The sequence below is a fragment of the Megalopta genalis genome, chromosome 1 (assembly GCF_051020955.1).
Source record: "Megalopta genalis isolate 19385.01 chromosome 1, iyMegGena1_principal, whole genome shotgun sequence".
In the NCBI taxonomy this organism is placed as follows: Eukaryota; Metazoa; Arthropoda; class Insecta; order Hymenoptera; family Halictidae; genus Megalopta; species Megalopta genalis.
In genome coordinates, this window is record NC_135013.1 from 33,958,904 (window position 1) to 33,974,335 (window position 15,432).

General features: G+C 46.7%; 1 protein-coding gene across 1 annotated transcript in view; it reads right to left on the minus strand.

Moving 5' to 3' along the window:
- Positions 1-1,555: 1,555 nt before the first annotated feature.
- LOC117218035 (uncharacterized) overlaps positions 1,556-15,432 on the minus strand; it is a 69,342-nt gene continuing 55,465 nt past the window's right edge. Inside the window, exon 3 of the mRNA XM_033466042.2 lies at positions 1,556-6,190. Within this exon, the coding sequence (XP_033321933.2) occupies positions 5,305-6,190 (886 nt within the window). The 3' untranslated portion in view covers positions 1,556-5,304. The remainder of the gene's footprint in view (positions 6,191-15,432) is intronic.

Here is a 15,432-nt window from a genome sequence, read left to right on the forward strand (position 1 = left end):
CAAATACTGCGAAGTGAAAAGTTCCGAATCGCGGAGTAAAGAGCAAACTCGAGAAGGCGTGCGCTCGAGAATCGACGCCGATCCGCGAACAATGGAACGGTTTCGGCTGCGCGCGCGCGAATGGGAGAATGCAAATAGAGAAACGGTAAAAGTGTTGCAGTATGCATCGTCGCGTGAAACACGGAGAGCATGTCGTTTAAAGGTCGATCAGGCTCGCTCGCATAATGCACGAGACGGCGAATCGATGAGCGAACAAGAAAAAGAAAAAAGAAAAGAAAATGAAGAAGAAGAAGAAGAAGGAGAAGAAGAATCAGAGGAAGAAGAAGAAGAAGGAGAAGAAGAATCAGAATCAGAAGAAGAAGAAGAAGAAGATGATGAAGAAGGGATCGTTCTCGGCAAGTAAGCTCGAAAAGCGTGGATCGTTCTCGGGTTTTCCAGCGGCAGGTTTTCTCTGTTCATTTGCGAGGAACGTGTGTCGATCGCAATCTACCATGGATCGTTTCCGGCCGGCGATTAACATCGGCCGAGATGAAAGTGCTAATTCCTGGTATATTCAATTAAGTTTTACGCCCGCGGATAATATATAATGGCCGGCTTAATGGAATTCGGTGAATCTTCCTTGTAGCGAGAGCGGCGCATCGAGCACGGATAACCCGGTCAGAATGTTTCCCGCTTGTAGACGCCGCTTATCCGTCCATCGCTTCGTCTCTATTATCGTTAACGAACTTATTAAGGCGGCAAGGGAGAGGGGAGACCGGGACGGGCTGCATCGGCGATTCCCGGGTCCGTTCGGACCCGTGGCCACCGGGAACGTTGACGCGCCAGCTGCGAATCGTCGAACAACGGTTCGACCCGATCGCGGCTATCGAGTGAAATTCAATCGATCGTTTCACGAATTTCAGCGATTTAAGGACTTTTTTAAGGATTTTTACACGCGCTTGTAAATTCTCTTGGATAGCGAACTGTTTTACTTGCGTCTCGCGCATTAATTCTTGCGACGGATCCACGAAATCCGTGCTCTAATAATTAATATGTCAATGAAAGGTTTCGTCTCGTTGATAAATAAAGTAATTATTATTTTGTGGGGAATTTCCCCGGCCGATATTAAAAGATAAATATATAATATTATAATATAAATAAATATAATATAATATAATAATGATAATAAATATAAATATATAATAATATAATATAAATTCTCTTGGAACGCGAACTATTTTACTTACGTCTCGCGCATTTATTTTTGCGATGGATCCACGAAATCCGTGCTCTAATAATTAATGTCTCAACAAAAGTTTCGTCTCGTTGATAAATAAAGTAATTATTATTTTGTGTAAAAATAGAAAATATAAACGCGTTCGTAATAAACGCGGATTGAGCGAGAAACAAATGAGAATCGGCGGTTGCATTAAAATATTATTTAATTTATCGGCGATAATAGAATGTAAAAATAAAGAATAATGATCCATAAATAATAGTTTGGAAACGTCTGATCGAACTTGTTGCTACAGGTCGAAACAGACCCCGTTGTGCGAGGATAGAAAACGAGGGACGCTTTAAATTTCGTATAATATATTTTCCATATAATAATTCTCGCTATACAGACATTATTTTACAAAGCATGATTTATACTATTATGTACTTGTTGCTGCATTTACTTAGCGTCGAGCCGCGCGCGTTACATCGCGCCAACATTTTACAACGACCGCCGTCGTTCCTGGCTAATGTTTTCATCCTCACTCTCTCTCTCTCTCTCTCTCTCTCTCTCTCTCTCTCTCTCTCACTCTCTCGCACATTTTCCTCGCGTTACAGCCTAAGATTTATACATTCATAATACTGGTATTTCATCGCCGAACGCGGACCACCGTGTCCGTACAGCGGAGCGCCTCTCTCGCCGCACCGGCAGCGGCTTTTTCGAAAATTCGAAATCCGCGCGAAGATGAAGCAGCCGCGACTGTTCGGACACGCGATTCCGCGATCTTCTACGTATACTGGAATCTGAAAAATACTTCGAAATATCTCGTTACCGCGGCTGAGTCGACCGTGTCCGATCGTTCGTTCGATCGTTCGATCTTTCAACCGCGCGCGCATAACTTAAACCTCCGCTCGCAGCTATATTTACATGTCTCAATTGTCCGACCGTATATAATCAGTACGTCGTCGCGCGTATTTACAAAGGGGCGTGCCTAGATATCAGGGGAGACACCCGGCCTCGACGACCGCGCCCGTCGGTCTCCTATATTTCGCAAAATTTCGGAGCATTCAACGCTCTCGCTGCGTTCGCGAAGCATCGCGCCGGAAGCTCGTGGACCGCGCGATTCGCTCGAAAATCGCGAAATTCGCGATCGAAGCGATCCGTTCAACCCCCGCCAAGCGGCGGCTGGGTCGACGGTGACTCGGACCGTTCGAATCGCGTTCGCTAAACTGCTCGATGCTCGGCGATCGAGTCGAATAAATTGTTGTTGCGTCGATCGAATCGAATGTTGTCGCGTCGATCGAACAAAACGGCGCGAAATATCTTCAAAAAATATCTCCCGAAAAAACAGCTGCACGAAGCTCGGAATTGTTACGAACGTCGTCGATTAGCACAGTTGTGAAAACGGTCCGCCGTCGAAGAATCGATCGAATCGACGTCGAAAACGATTAAATTACTGTCTCGACGCTCGTCGAATTCCACGAAGTCGGCGAAAAAGAGTGTACGTTGCTTTGGAATCGAAAACAGGTGTACGCGAATGTACGTCTCGCGCGAACCATGATCGCGCAGCTTGGACACGATCGGACGTCTTCTTCCGACCGATCGGACAGCTCCTTAGGCGCTCGACGAAGGCTCGACGCGTTTAGGAAATTCGACGCGATCCAACGGAACGATGCGAAACGAAGGAGGACGTTCCACGAATTCGCCGTTGGTGAGTCGCGCGAACAATAGCGCTTCTCTCCGAGAAATTCGTGGACAAACGCTGTCCCGAGACCTCGGAGACGTCCCTCGCGCGTTGCTCGGCGAGCGGCTCGGTCCCAGCTATTTTGAATAGGGCCCTCCCGAGGGATCGAAGCGCGAGGCCCCGGTGCCTCGGTCCCCGTTTCCCGTGGTTTTTGCCGGCCGCGTGTAATTTCGTGTCATTTCAGATTTCTTCCCCCGCAGGCGAGATCGGACGGGCGCGCAGGCGGCCACGCAGGCGGCCGGGTCCCCCTAATGTCATATTAATTGTAGATTCGCGTTCGTACGCGATTGGCTCGCTTCCTGCCGCGACCATAACCGTGCCCGAGTCTAGCCGAGGCTCACCTAACCTATGGTTTGCGTCCGCCTTTCTACAGCCTGGCGAACCGTTCTTATTTTTACACCGTGCGAAGCAGCTGCTGCGTTTCAACCGCCTTCGTTACCACGAGAGACGACGTGTTATCTCGCCGCGTCGGTTGCGCGACGATGTCAAAGGGATATCTCGCGCCGCGATCTACGTTTCACGGTGCCACGGACGACCTGTCTCGCGCTGCAATTTCCACGTTTCGGTGTGCGGTCATTTCTCTCCAATTCGCGGCCAGATTCAGCGCGAAAATGGACGATTTGCGGAGACGAGGTGCGATTGTTCGAGCCTTGCGACACGTTTCTTTTTATAGTTGTTGGCAATCGGTGACTATGAAAATGAGTCGCGAGACTCGAATAATTGTGTCTTCTTCTTCCAAATTGCCCATTTTTGTGTATATGCTCAGCGTCAATTAGGGAGAATTTTTGGTACTGCGATTTCTCTCTAATTCGCGTCCAGACTGCGCGCGAAAATGGAAAATTTGTGGAAAGAAGATGCGATTGTTCGAGCCTTGCGACACGTTTTTTATAGTCGTTGACAATCCGTGACTATGAAAAGGAATTGTTAGGCTCGAATAATTGTATCTTCTTCTTCCAAATTGTCCATTTTTGTGTATATGCTCAGCGTCAATTAGGGAGAATTTTTGGTACTGCGATTTCTCTCTAATTCGCGTCCAGACTGCGCGCGAAAATGGAAAATTTGTGGAGAGAAGATGCGATTGTTCGAGCCTTGCAACACGTTTTTTATAGTTGTTGACAATCCGTGACTATGAAAAGGAATTGTTAGGCTCGAATAAATGTATCTTCTTCTTCCAAATTGTCCATTTTTGTGTATATGCTGAGCGTCAACTAGGGAGAATTTACAGTACTGCGATTTCTCTCTAATTCGCGTCCAGATTGCGCGCAAAAATTGACGATTTGCGGAGACGAGATGCGATTGTTCGGGCCTTGCGGCACGTTTTTATAATTGTTGACGATCGGCAACTATTAAAAAGACTCGCCTGGCCCGAACAATCGCATCTTCTCCTCTGAAATTATCCATTTCTGTGTATATGCAGAGTCTCAATTTACGGTATTGCAATTTCTCTCCAATTCGCGCCGAGATCGCGCGCAAAAATGGACAATCCGCGAAAAGAAGACACGATTATCGGAACCTTGCCGATCGAATCGTCCATTTTTGAGCGCAATCCGAGCGCAAATTACCGAGAAATCGTCGTACATCCTGCACGATAAGATCAAACAAATTAATCTATAAAAAGAAAAATATACCAAATCCTTCGCCACCGAGTTCCCGTCCGCCAACAATAATCGAATCCCTTCTAAATTTCCAATCTAGCAGACTTGCTTGTCAACGCCAGATAACCATGACATTTCTCTCGTAATCTCGCGAAGCAGAAATTGCGAACGCGACGCGTCCCGTCCGCAGCGCCGCGAAATAGAAGTCGCGAGATATCTCGTCGATAGCGCGGTACAACGCGCGTGCGTCGCGACGCGAGATATCTCGTCCGCGGTGGCAGAAGGGTTAAGGACCTTTCGCCTCTAGATCCGGCGCGCGCGCGATTTCTCGAAAGAGATCGGTTTCGGGCCGATCGGAGAGTGCCGAGTGCGCCCTAATCGGATGCGCCCGCGCGCGCGCGCGCGCGTGCACTCGATTGTCCGCGAACGTCCGTCCGCAAACGCGATTCCACGATCGTGCGGCGGCAACGATCGATGGCCGCCTCTCTCGCCGCTGTCCTATTCACTAAACGGCCGGCGAGTCGCAAACTTTGGTTAACCGCACCACGCTTCCTCCGCGCTCTCATTATCTACGAGATCCCGGATGTCCCGCGCCATGTCACTTCCGGCGTGTTCCAGCTCACGAAATCGACCGTTCTCCTCGTCCCCCTTCGGCGACCTTGGACGCGCGGCAGCGTGCCGCCCCTCCTCGAGCCGCTCGATCCCGATCGAGCGCCGCGCGGTCAGGGTGATCGCGAGCACGATCATCGCGAGCACGATCGCGAGCGGACCTAGATGTCGTGTATGCTCTCCTCGTCGCTGTCCGCCCTTATGCTCTGAGGGCTGTCCTCCCTCTTGATCGGCGAGCCGTCGCGGCTGTTGCTCCTGTCCCTGCTCTGCCTGGCCCTGTTCTCCCTCTCCCTGCCGTCCATCATCTCCGGGCTGTCCCTGTAGTAGTTGGTCAGGTTCGAGGTCAGAGAGCCGATGGTGTTGCTGGGCCCCGGCTGGAGCATCGCCGCCGGGTACAGTCGGTCGTCCTTGCGCATCGGGGACCGACAGCTCGGGCTCTTGCTCCTGTCGCGCTGCCTGGACGCTCTGGTCTCCCTCTCCCTGCCGTCCGGCACCTCCGGGCTGTCCCTGTAGTAGTTGCTCAGGTTCGACAGGCTGGAGCTGGTGGTCAGGGTGCCGAGGGTGTTGCTGGAGCCCGCCTGCACCATGGACGGCGCGTACAGTCGCTCGTCTTTCCGCAGCGGGGACCGCTCCCTCACCGCCGGACTTTTGCTTCGGTCACGCTGCCTCGATCGCTCCATCGACTCCCGCTGCTCCCTGCCGTCCGCCATCTCCGGGCTGTCTCTGTAGTAGTTGCTCAGGTTCGACAGGCTCGAGCTGGCTGTCAGCGAGCCCAAAGGGTTGCTCGGCCCCGGGGCCAGGATCATCGTTGGCGGATACAGTCGGTACGGCAGCGGCTTCTGCAGGGTCACCGCCGCCGAGGCTTGCTGATAGAAGAGTCCGTTCGTCGGCAGCGCGTGTGCGCTCGGATACGGCCAGTAACGACCCGCAGGGTGCGCCGGAACCGCGGCCGGAACGCTGCCGTACAGCTGCTGGAACGCCGCCACCGCGAAATTGTTCTCCGCCATGATCTCGATGCCGACCAGCGTCTGCCGCTTCCACTTCGTCCTGGAACACAAGCGGAACCGTGGAGTCAGTCGTCTTGTCTCGTTCTATAAAACCGTTGATTTTCTCTTCCGTGATATATTATATGTATACAGGATGTCCCAAGAATGTCAGTGTATACAGTTTGTCCCGAAAATGAGGAGTTCCTGAGGTGATTTGCAGCAGCTTTTTCCTTAGCGAAAATGTTCTACGAGGCTTCGTTTGCGAGTTATTAACGAAAAACAGAGGCCAATGAGAGACCAGCTCGGCTGGCGCGCGGCGACTGGAACCAATCAGCGGAACTGGGCTTCGACCGCACGGCCGCCTCGCGCTAGCCGAGCGCGCCTCTTAGTGGTCAGTGTTTTTCGTTAATAACTCGTAAACGAAGCAGCGGATCACATTTTTGCTAAGGAAGAAGTTACTTCGAATGACCTCAGGAACCCCCCATTTCCGGATTACGAGACATTTTTTAGACACCCTGTATATAGTGAATTCTCTCTAATTGACGAAGCTGAGGCTTCGAGGCAAAAATAGACAATTCGGGAGGAGGCTCATTTTTATGGTTACCGATTGTCGACAATTATAGAAACGAGGCGCGAGGACTCGTATAATCGTATCTTCTATTCTCGAATTGTCGATTTTTGCAAGCTGAAAGAAAATTAGAGAGAATTTATTGTACCTAAAATTTTGAGAAAAAGTCGATTTAAGGGCAACAACTAGCTACAGTAAATTCCATACCTAATTGATCCACGGCTTGTAAACAAAAATGGACAGTTTGAAAAGAGTCGACGCGAATGATCGTGTCTCTCTCCTCTTCCCAAACTGTCCATTTCTATGTACAGTAACGTCTCCCTAACTGACGCTCGAATTGTGCATAAAAACGGATTGCCTGCCTGCCTAATTTATATTTATTTGAAATTTAAACTTATTTTTACTTTTTTGCTTTAGTAGCGATCAAAAGCTTTAACAGAAAACTGTTATAAAACAATGTACATCAGTTGGTACAGTAATGTTTCCCTAATTGACACCCAGATCGTGCAGAAAAATTGACAATTCCTTTGAAAGAGGAGATATGATTATTCGAGCCTTGCAGCTCGTTTTTATAGTCGTCGACAATCGATAACCATAAAAAGCGAGCCACAAGGCTCGAACAATCGTATCTCCTCTTCCCAAATTGTCAATTTTTGCGCTCGATCTTAGCGTCAATTACGGAGACATTACTGTACAATAATGTCTCTCCAATTGACGCTCAGATTGTCCACAATTTATAATGAGAAGATGCGATTATTCGAGCCTTGCGGTTCGTTTATTATACAGGTTGTCCCAAAAATGTCTCTTAATCCGGAAATGGCGGGTTTCTCGTCAATTGGAGAGAAATTACTGTACATCAGTTGGTACAGTAATGTCTCCCTAATTGACGCTCAGATCGTGCAGAAAAATTGACAACTTTTTTGTCAGGAGGAGATACGATTGTTCGAGCCTTGCAGCTCGTTTTTATAGTCGTCGACAAATCGTGACTATAAGAATGAACCGCAATCGTATCTCCGCTTCCTAAATTGTCCATTTTCGTGGACAATCCGTGCGTCAATTAGAGAGACATTACCGTGCACGTTGAGTGACAATCGGAGAGAATTTACCGTGATGCGAGAACCTACCATTATTTCGACCACAGAATCTAGATAAGGACCTTGAACGACCTTGGCTGACATTGAACCGTGAATCATCGGAGGCCGCGGGAGAACGTTCTCCCGCGAGCGTGGAACAATGTTGCTCGTTTCGCGTGTCAACATCGTTCGCGATTTCGCCTATCTTTCTATAAAACGAATCGGTTTGACGGGTTTATAAATAACGTCGAGCAACGCCGGCCCGGGCGGTAAGCGCAACCAACAATTAAAGTTCGTTCCCGCGATTCTCGGGAGCTGATTCCGGGCTACATTCCGCGGGACATTCAGGGTCAAACCGGGGTGCTGCCGTTCATGGCGTCCCGCAATTTCCCAGAATCCACCCCGGGCCGGCCCCCCATCGCCGGCCGATCTCCGTTCACCTACGTATGTAAATCTCGATCTGGGACAATTACGTTAAAACGGAGTGGCGTGCCGGCGAGTGGTTACGTTGGCCACACTGTCGGACGGCTTATTATACTAACAAATAGCCCGTGGAGTTTCGCTGCCTAATCATCGCGTATCATGCCACGCGCGCGCCGCTTCCTACGCCGCGGCTGCGAACGCGAGGGCGCCCTTAGACGCCGCGTCTCGCCGCGCCCCGCGTCCCGCCGCGCCGCGTCCTGCCGCGCCGCAGAGATATATCGTTCGCCGTATCGATCCGTCCGCGAGCCGATCTACGAGAGACCGCGGCGTTCGCCAGCCCTTACGGCGAAGGGAAATTGATCGTAGGCGAAAAAACAATCAGCGATTTCGCCGCGCCGAGAAGCCCGGAACGCGGACTCAGAATACAGTAATGTCTCCCTAACTGACGCTCGAATTGTGCACAAAAATGGACTGCCTGTCTGCCTAATTTATATTTATTTGAAATTTGAACTTATTTTTACTTTGTTACTTTAGTAGCGATCAAAAGCTTTAACACAAAACTGTTATAAAACAATGTACATCAGTCGGTACAGTAATGTCTCCCTAATTGGGAGCGTTAACTGACGCTTGCGCCCCGTTTTTTTACAGTCATTGATATTCGGTGAGTATGAAAACGAGGTACAAGCCTCGAATAATCACGTCTCCTCTTCCAGAATCGAGCCGTTTATTTAGTATAACGGTGTCAGCGTTTTGTGATGCGTCAAATCAATTTTGCTATAAACAAGTAAAATCTGCAGTTCGATTATCACGGTAGAAAATTAGTATAATACGCATCTTTCATCATGTTTTGGCCAGTTGCACATTTCCGGCCAGCTCGTACGTTTGAGCCGTTCATTTTGAAAGTGGCGTAAGTCACTTCACCGTAATGAAAAGTGGTGATTTTTTAATGTTTACACGAAATTATTTATACTGAGAACAATATCAGTGTCCCGAGACAACAAATACAAGTAAATCTTCTCGAAAGTTAGCATCCATATTAAATATATCCTTAATATATATTATATTTAATTATAATATATTTATATATATATTATTTATTTATATTATATATTTTTATTTTTTTTACTTCTGTTATTTATTATATATTATTTATTTATATATATTTATATATTATATATATATAATATATTTAATTATAATATATATTATTTATTTATATATATTTATATATTATATATATATAATATATTTAATTATAATATATATTATTTATTTATATATATTTATATATTATATATATATATAATATATTTAATTATAATATATATTATATTTAATATATCCTTAAATCTATCGACTTTAAAACAAAGTGACTTATGTCACATTCAAAATAAACGGCTCAATTGTCCATTTCTGTGGACAATCCGAGCGTCAATTAGAGAGACATTACTGTACGGCGAGGAACGCGCGTTCTTTAGCTCGCGCCGCCGCGGGGCGAAAAATACTTTCCGATCGAAATCTTTGCCCTTTGTCTTTTCGTGCCATTGGCGCGCGCGTATTCGCGGTCTCGCCGGTGCAGCACGATCGTTAAACTTTGACTTCTTCGCGGTGCTTAAACGGAAATTAAGGGGAAACGCGCGAAGAACGAAATCGACTTTCGACGTGGTCGACGTTCCGCAGGAAGAAGGAACGAAGTTATGATAACCGGTGGCATTGTTTGCGATCATTTTACACGATTGTACTATATTCAGCGTTTAAAGTCGAAGCTGTTTTATCTCGAAGTCCAGGATGTTTCGTTCGATGTACAGTGTTTTTCATTTGACGCTACTTGTGGATATGACATCGATTCTACTGGCACCTGCATTTATATGTATAGCAATTTACTGCACGATAATAGTAACTTTTAACGGCGTCTAGGCATCGCAGTGCGAAGGGTTTTCAAGATGTGCGCGCATCGCACAATTTTTCTGCAATTCTGAATCGTCGTTTTAAGCGACCAAATCAGTCGAAATGACTGGTTTCTGTTTCTTTTGAAATCTCAGGCGCTGTAAAAATATCTTCGTCAGGAATTCATACACGAATTTCTTCGTTCAAGCATACATTCTAATAAAAATCGTAGGAAGTTTAAATAAATACGATCTTGTCATTCTTCTTCTTCTTCTTCTTCTTATTATTATTATTATTATTATTATTATTATTATTATTATTATATAATATAATAATATTCTTATTATATAAGAATGTTTTAACAGGGGAATGTTTTAGAATACAGAACGTTTTACAGAATATTTTAACCCCTATTTTAACAAGGGTGATTAGGTTATTATTACGGTAAATAAAAATATAAATTAAAGGTTATTATTACGTATTAATTATTCCTAGTCGCCTGCCTGCCCGATAGGTCTAACATTTTTATTGATTTATATTTATTTGAAATTTAAACTTATTTTTACTGTTTTACTTTAGTAGCGATCAAAAGCTTTAATACAAAACTGTTATAAAGCAATGTACATCAGTCGGTATAGTAATGTCTCCCTAATTTACGCCCAGATCGTGCAGAAAGATTAACAATTTTTTTGGAAGAGGAGATATGATTATTCAAGCCTTGCAGCTCGTTTTTATAGTCATTGACAATCGATAACCATAAAAAGCGAGCCACAAGGCTCGGACAGTCGTATCTCCTCTTCCAAAATCGTCTATTCTCGTGGACAATCTGAGCGTCAATTGGAGAGACATTACTGTACATCAGTCGGTACAGCAATGTCTCCCTAATTGACGCCCAGATCGTGCAGAAAAATTGACAACTTTTTTGTCAGGATGAGATATGATCATTCGAGCCTTGCAGCTCGTTTTCATAGTCATTGACAATCGATAACCATAAAAAGCGAGCCACAAGGCTCGAACAATCGTATCTCCTCTCCAAAAATTCTCAATTTTCGTGGACAATCCGAGCGTCAATTGCAGAAACATTACTCTATTTCCACCGTAAAATCGGCTAAGATCGCAACGTTACCCGCGAGAAGAGAATCGCGAGCGTACAGCGCGCCGTTTGCAAGGATATTAGCACTTTCGACTTTCGTCTAGCGATTCGAAGCGCGCGACGCGGCGATTACGCGTGCTCGTCGCCGAGAGGAACGGATACCAAAGGAACCATTGTCGCCGCGCAGATTACACGGGGGGAGGACAAAGAAAGAGGCGCTTCGCCGGATGATAATGGTATTTCAATTGGTTCAATTACGCAACTCGTTGCGCGGCGCGTAATTATTAAAGAGCCGTGAAGGAGAATTGCGGGCCCGCGTCGCGCGACACCTGGTCATTTAGCGATCTCGCTCGAGTTACAGGGCGCACATCGCGCGTTTGTTATTACCGTAAACGTAACGCCGACTTATTCTGCCGCGGCCGGGATCGCGTTTCTGCAACAAACTCGCGGAAAACGCCGTGTTCCGGGTTGAATTACGATCGCGCCGTGCCATCATCCAGGAAGAATTCCTCTCTCTCTCTCTTTCTCTCTCTCTCTCTCTCTCTTTCTCTCTCTCTCTCTCTCTCTTTCTCTCTCTCTCTCTCTCTCTTTCTCTCTCTCTCCCTCTCTCTCTCTCTCTTTCTCTCCGGTCTCGCCGATTAAATTCTCGGGATCGCGATCGTTTCCTGGACACGCGGCGTTCCGGGGACGCCGTTCCGCGAGAAAAGAAGCTCGCGACCGAAATTTCATCTGCTCGAAGATCGGCTTTTTTGCGACAGAGAACGATTGGCGGTACTGGATCGTTTAATAGCCGAATCGATCGGGACTTTGAACCGGTTTGACGTTGCGTTTCCTCTTTAAAAACTGTCCGAATTACCGTAATTACAACGTGCCCGCTCGCGATCTTCTTCTCATTTTTTTTTGTTAAAGTACAACGCTTTTTGACGATATGTAATTTAATAAGGAACATCGAAGTGTACGGGGTGTTCGTTTCATTTTGCATATTGAAATATCATCGTTACTTCTGCTGTGAAAATCGTGTCCAGGCAGTTTCGTTTAGGTTAATGATAAGAATATTATGATTCGTGTGTCTTTTTTATACCTAATGTCTTTTGATATTTGAAGAAAGATTGAGCTTGAGAGAGAAGAAACGCGATTCGTAGTAGCCTTAGCTTCGAGCTGAGTTGTTCTGACAGACACCAAGTTGTTCCGACACATTTTTAACCCCTTAACGCGCAGAAACGTATTAACACGGGCGTGCAAAACCGGCCAAAATGTGCAGACCCGTATATATACGGTCGGCGTCGCAACTTATGTCGCTAAAATGTTCAGATTCGAATATATGAAAAACAGTACGATGGGTACAAAATTCGATCTGCAATGCGATTCAATATTCACTATAATTATTTATCCACTATTTTTATTGAATTTTTAGTAATTTTTGCATTTTTTTTAAATATTCATTGAAATTAAGGTCCATATATGTATTTTCTTAGATAAAAAAAATTGATTTTTTTTGGTCGGTTTTTTGTTTTAAATTGTGCATTAAGGGGTTAATAAGGAACATCGAAGTGTACGGGGTGTTCGTTTCATTTTGCATATTGAAATATCATCGTTACTTTCGCTGTTACAAAAGAACGCGTCCAGGCAGTTTCGTTTAGGTTAATGATAAGAATATTATGATTCGTGTTCGTTAAAAATTCGTGTTCGTTTTTTTATACCTAATGTCTTTTGATACTTGAAGAAAGATTGAGCTTGAGAGAGAAGAAACACGATTCGTAGTAGCCTTAGCTTCGAGCTGAGTTGTTCCGACTCCAAAGTCGTTCCGACACATTTTTTATACCGGCAAAAATAACGAAGAATAAAATGTACACCCTGTATATTCGTCTGAATCAATTAACCGTTTTCGACGAGCAGCATTTTGCGTTACAACGACCGTGCTCGTCAAAAACAGCCAACTCAGTTAATTCTCGATAAAAATTGAAAAACTTATTAGAAGCATCTTAAAACGTGTGCTTTCGAAAAAAGTCAATTTTAAATAAAAAAAAAGGATATCGTTATTCCGTCTAAAAAGAAATCGCGGAGACAGACGCGTGCAGTAATTTCTCCCGAGTTCGCGCACAGATTGCGCGCAAAACTGTACAATTTCCGAAGAGAAGATACGATCATAAACTACAAAAAATTGCATAAATTATACAATACATATTATATAAATATGCGTCTCTCGTTTTTGCAGTTGACAATCGGTGACCGTAAAAACGAGAGCCACCGATGCTCGAACACGATCGTGTCTCATCTCCCGAAATGGTCCACTTTCGCGCGCAATCTGAGCGCGAATTAGGGAGACAGAAATTGGCGTGGCCCGGGCGGCGGGTTTTCAAGCGACGGTCCCCGGGATCGATGGAAAAATAATATCGATGGTCGCCGCCGCGATGAACGCCGGTTATACGGGTAATCGATCCCCGTTTACCGTGCTCTCACGGTCCGACGATCGGCGTGTATCGATCGGTCCCATCGGCTAATTACCGGCGCGGTAATTAGAAAATCCGGCGAGCGACGGTGGTTGTTCGCCGACGATATTCCGGCGCGGGGGCCGTCGACGGCCGCCGACGGTCAAACGTCGCGATTACCCCCGAACCGTCGCGATAAATCAGTCGGCGGCGTTCGTCCGGCCGCGGGCTCCCGATTAAAGGCCGCGGAATTTCGGGACGATAATTAACGAGCCGCCGCGCGACCGTGCCCCCTCCCCCCCATTCGTTACGTTTTTCCATGAAAACGCGGCGGTGCCGCGGTGGCGAATTAGACAAAAAAAAAACGCCGCGGACAAAAATATCGCGGAGAGGAGAGCTATACCTTCGAAACGAGGCTGCGAATTTCACGGTACGAGGATCCCGCGGCGGGAGGGGGAGGCTGGTGGTGGCGAGGGGATTTCGACGCGAGGGGCGGAGGGACGAAGTTCGCTGTCAGGTAATTAATAATCAGGAGATCCGCGGCTGGCAAGGGACAAAGCGGCTCTAACGGATATGCAGCTCGCACGGAAAATTCGACAATTAATATATTTCGTGGGGTGCATCGTCCCCGCCCCTCCCCGCCCCTCCATGCTACGCTGTAACTGTCCCTGTTCCTCCGCAACGATGCGCATCGCCGAAAAATGTGGGCCACTCTCTCTCTCTCGCGATATGCCCCCGTCTCACCCTCCCCGCTTTTGTGACGCTGGTACAGTTGAACGAGGAGGGATGCGGCGGCCGGGGGAGGGCAGGGGGTTAGCAGTAAAATCGTTCATGAATTTTAAACAGGGCCCCTGTGAATCCAGCCACGATCATTTCTCATTTTTCTGCTGGCACGACGTCGGAGAAAAGGAGAGACCGATAGTCGACGTGCACAGAGAGACTCGAGTAAAGGGGAAACAGAGAGGAAAAGGACGGGGGAGAGCGAGAGAGGACACCGGAGAGAGAGAGAGGGAGAGTCGCAATGAAAACCACTCGTGCGATTATGTGATGAGTAATGTTTTTTAATACCCCCACCGTTCGCCAGGGGTTGGCCCGGTCATTTTCGAGTGCAGCCACTCTAAAACACCCTTAATTGCCGTGCCGGCTCTTTGTATCGGGATTGAATAACGAGAGAGAGAGAAAGAGAGAAGGAGACGAACAGAGAGAGAGAGAGAAAAAGAGAGAGAGAGCTGGATAGAGGGTCGGAAGTGGCGGCGGAAAGAGCGAGGAGTCATTGATTTATCGTTCTCGAGAGGTTCGCCGGGTGCTGCCTCGGATCTTGAACAACGCCGAAGGGTGAAAGAAGGGTAGAGAAGTGTTAAGAAAGTGTAACGATCGCTTCCATCGGGGCTTAATGATCGTCGACTTTTCGAGACCCTGGAAAGGGGCTGTTGTTCCGGCCGCTATGGGAAAGAGTCAACGATCCTTGTCCCTCCGCGCGCTCGCCGGAGTCTCGCGTGTCGCGAAACTGCGGACGTTTCGGCCGAAGAAACCGAGTTATCCGAGTCGATAGTTCTACGTCCGAAACGATGGCAAACTCGTGGATTATTACGATAATTATTTTGAGACGTGACACAACAATTTTTAATGTCGCCTCTCGGGTGTAAAGGATTAACCCTTTGCACGCGAGTGGCGACTCTGAGACACCACTGAAATTTCTTATATCACGTTCAAAGACAATTTCACGCGCGTGAAATGCACTTTGTCGTATAAAATAGAAATATTATCGTATATATATATTATATAGTGCGGAATATTGACCCTTTACACTCGGAGCTATTTTAAGTCTAA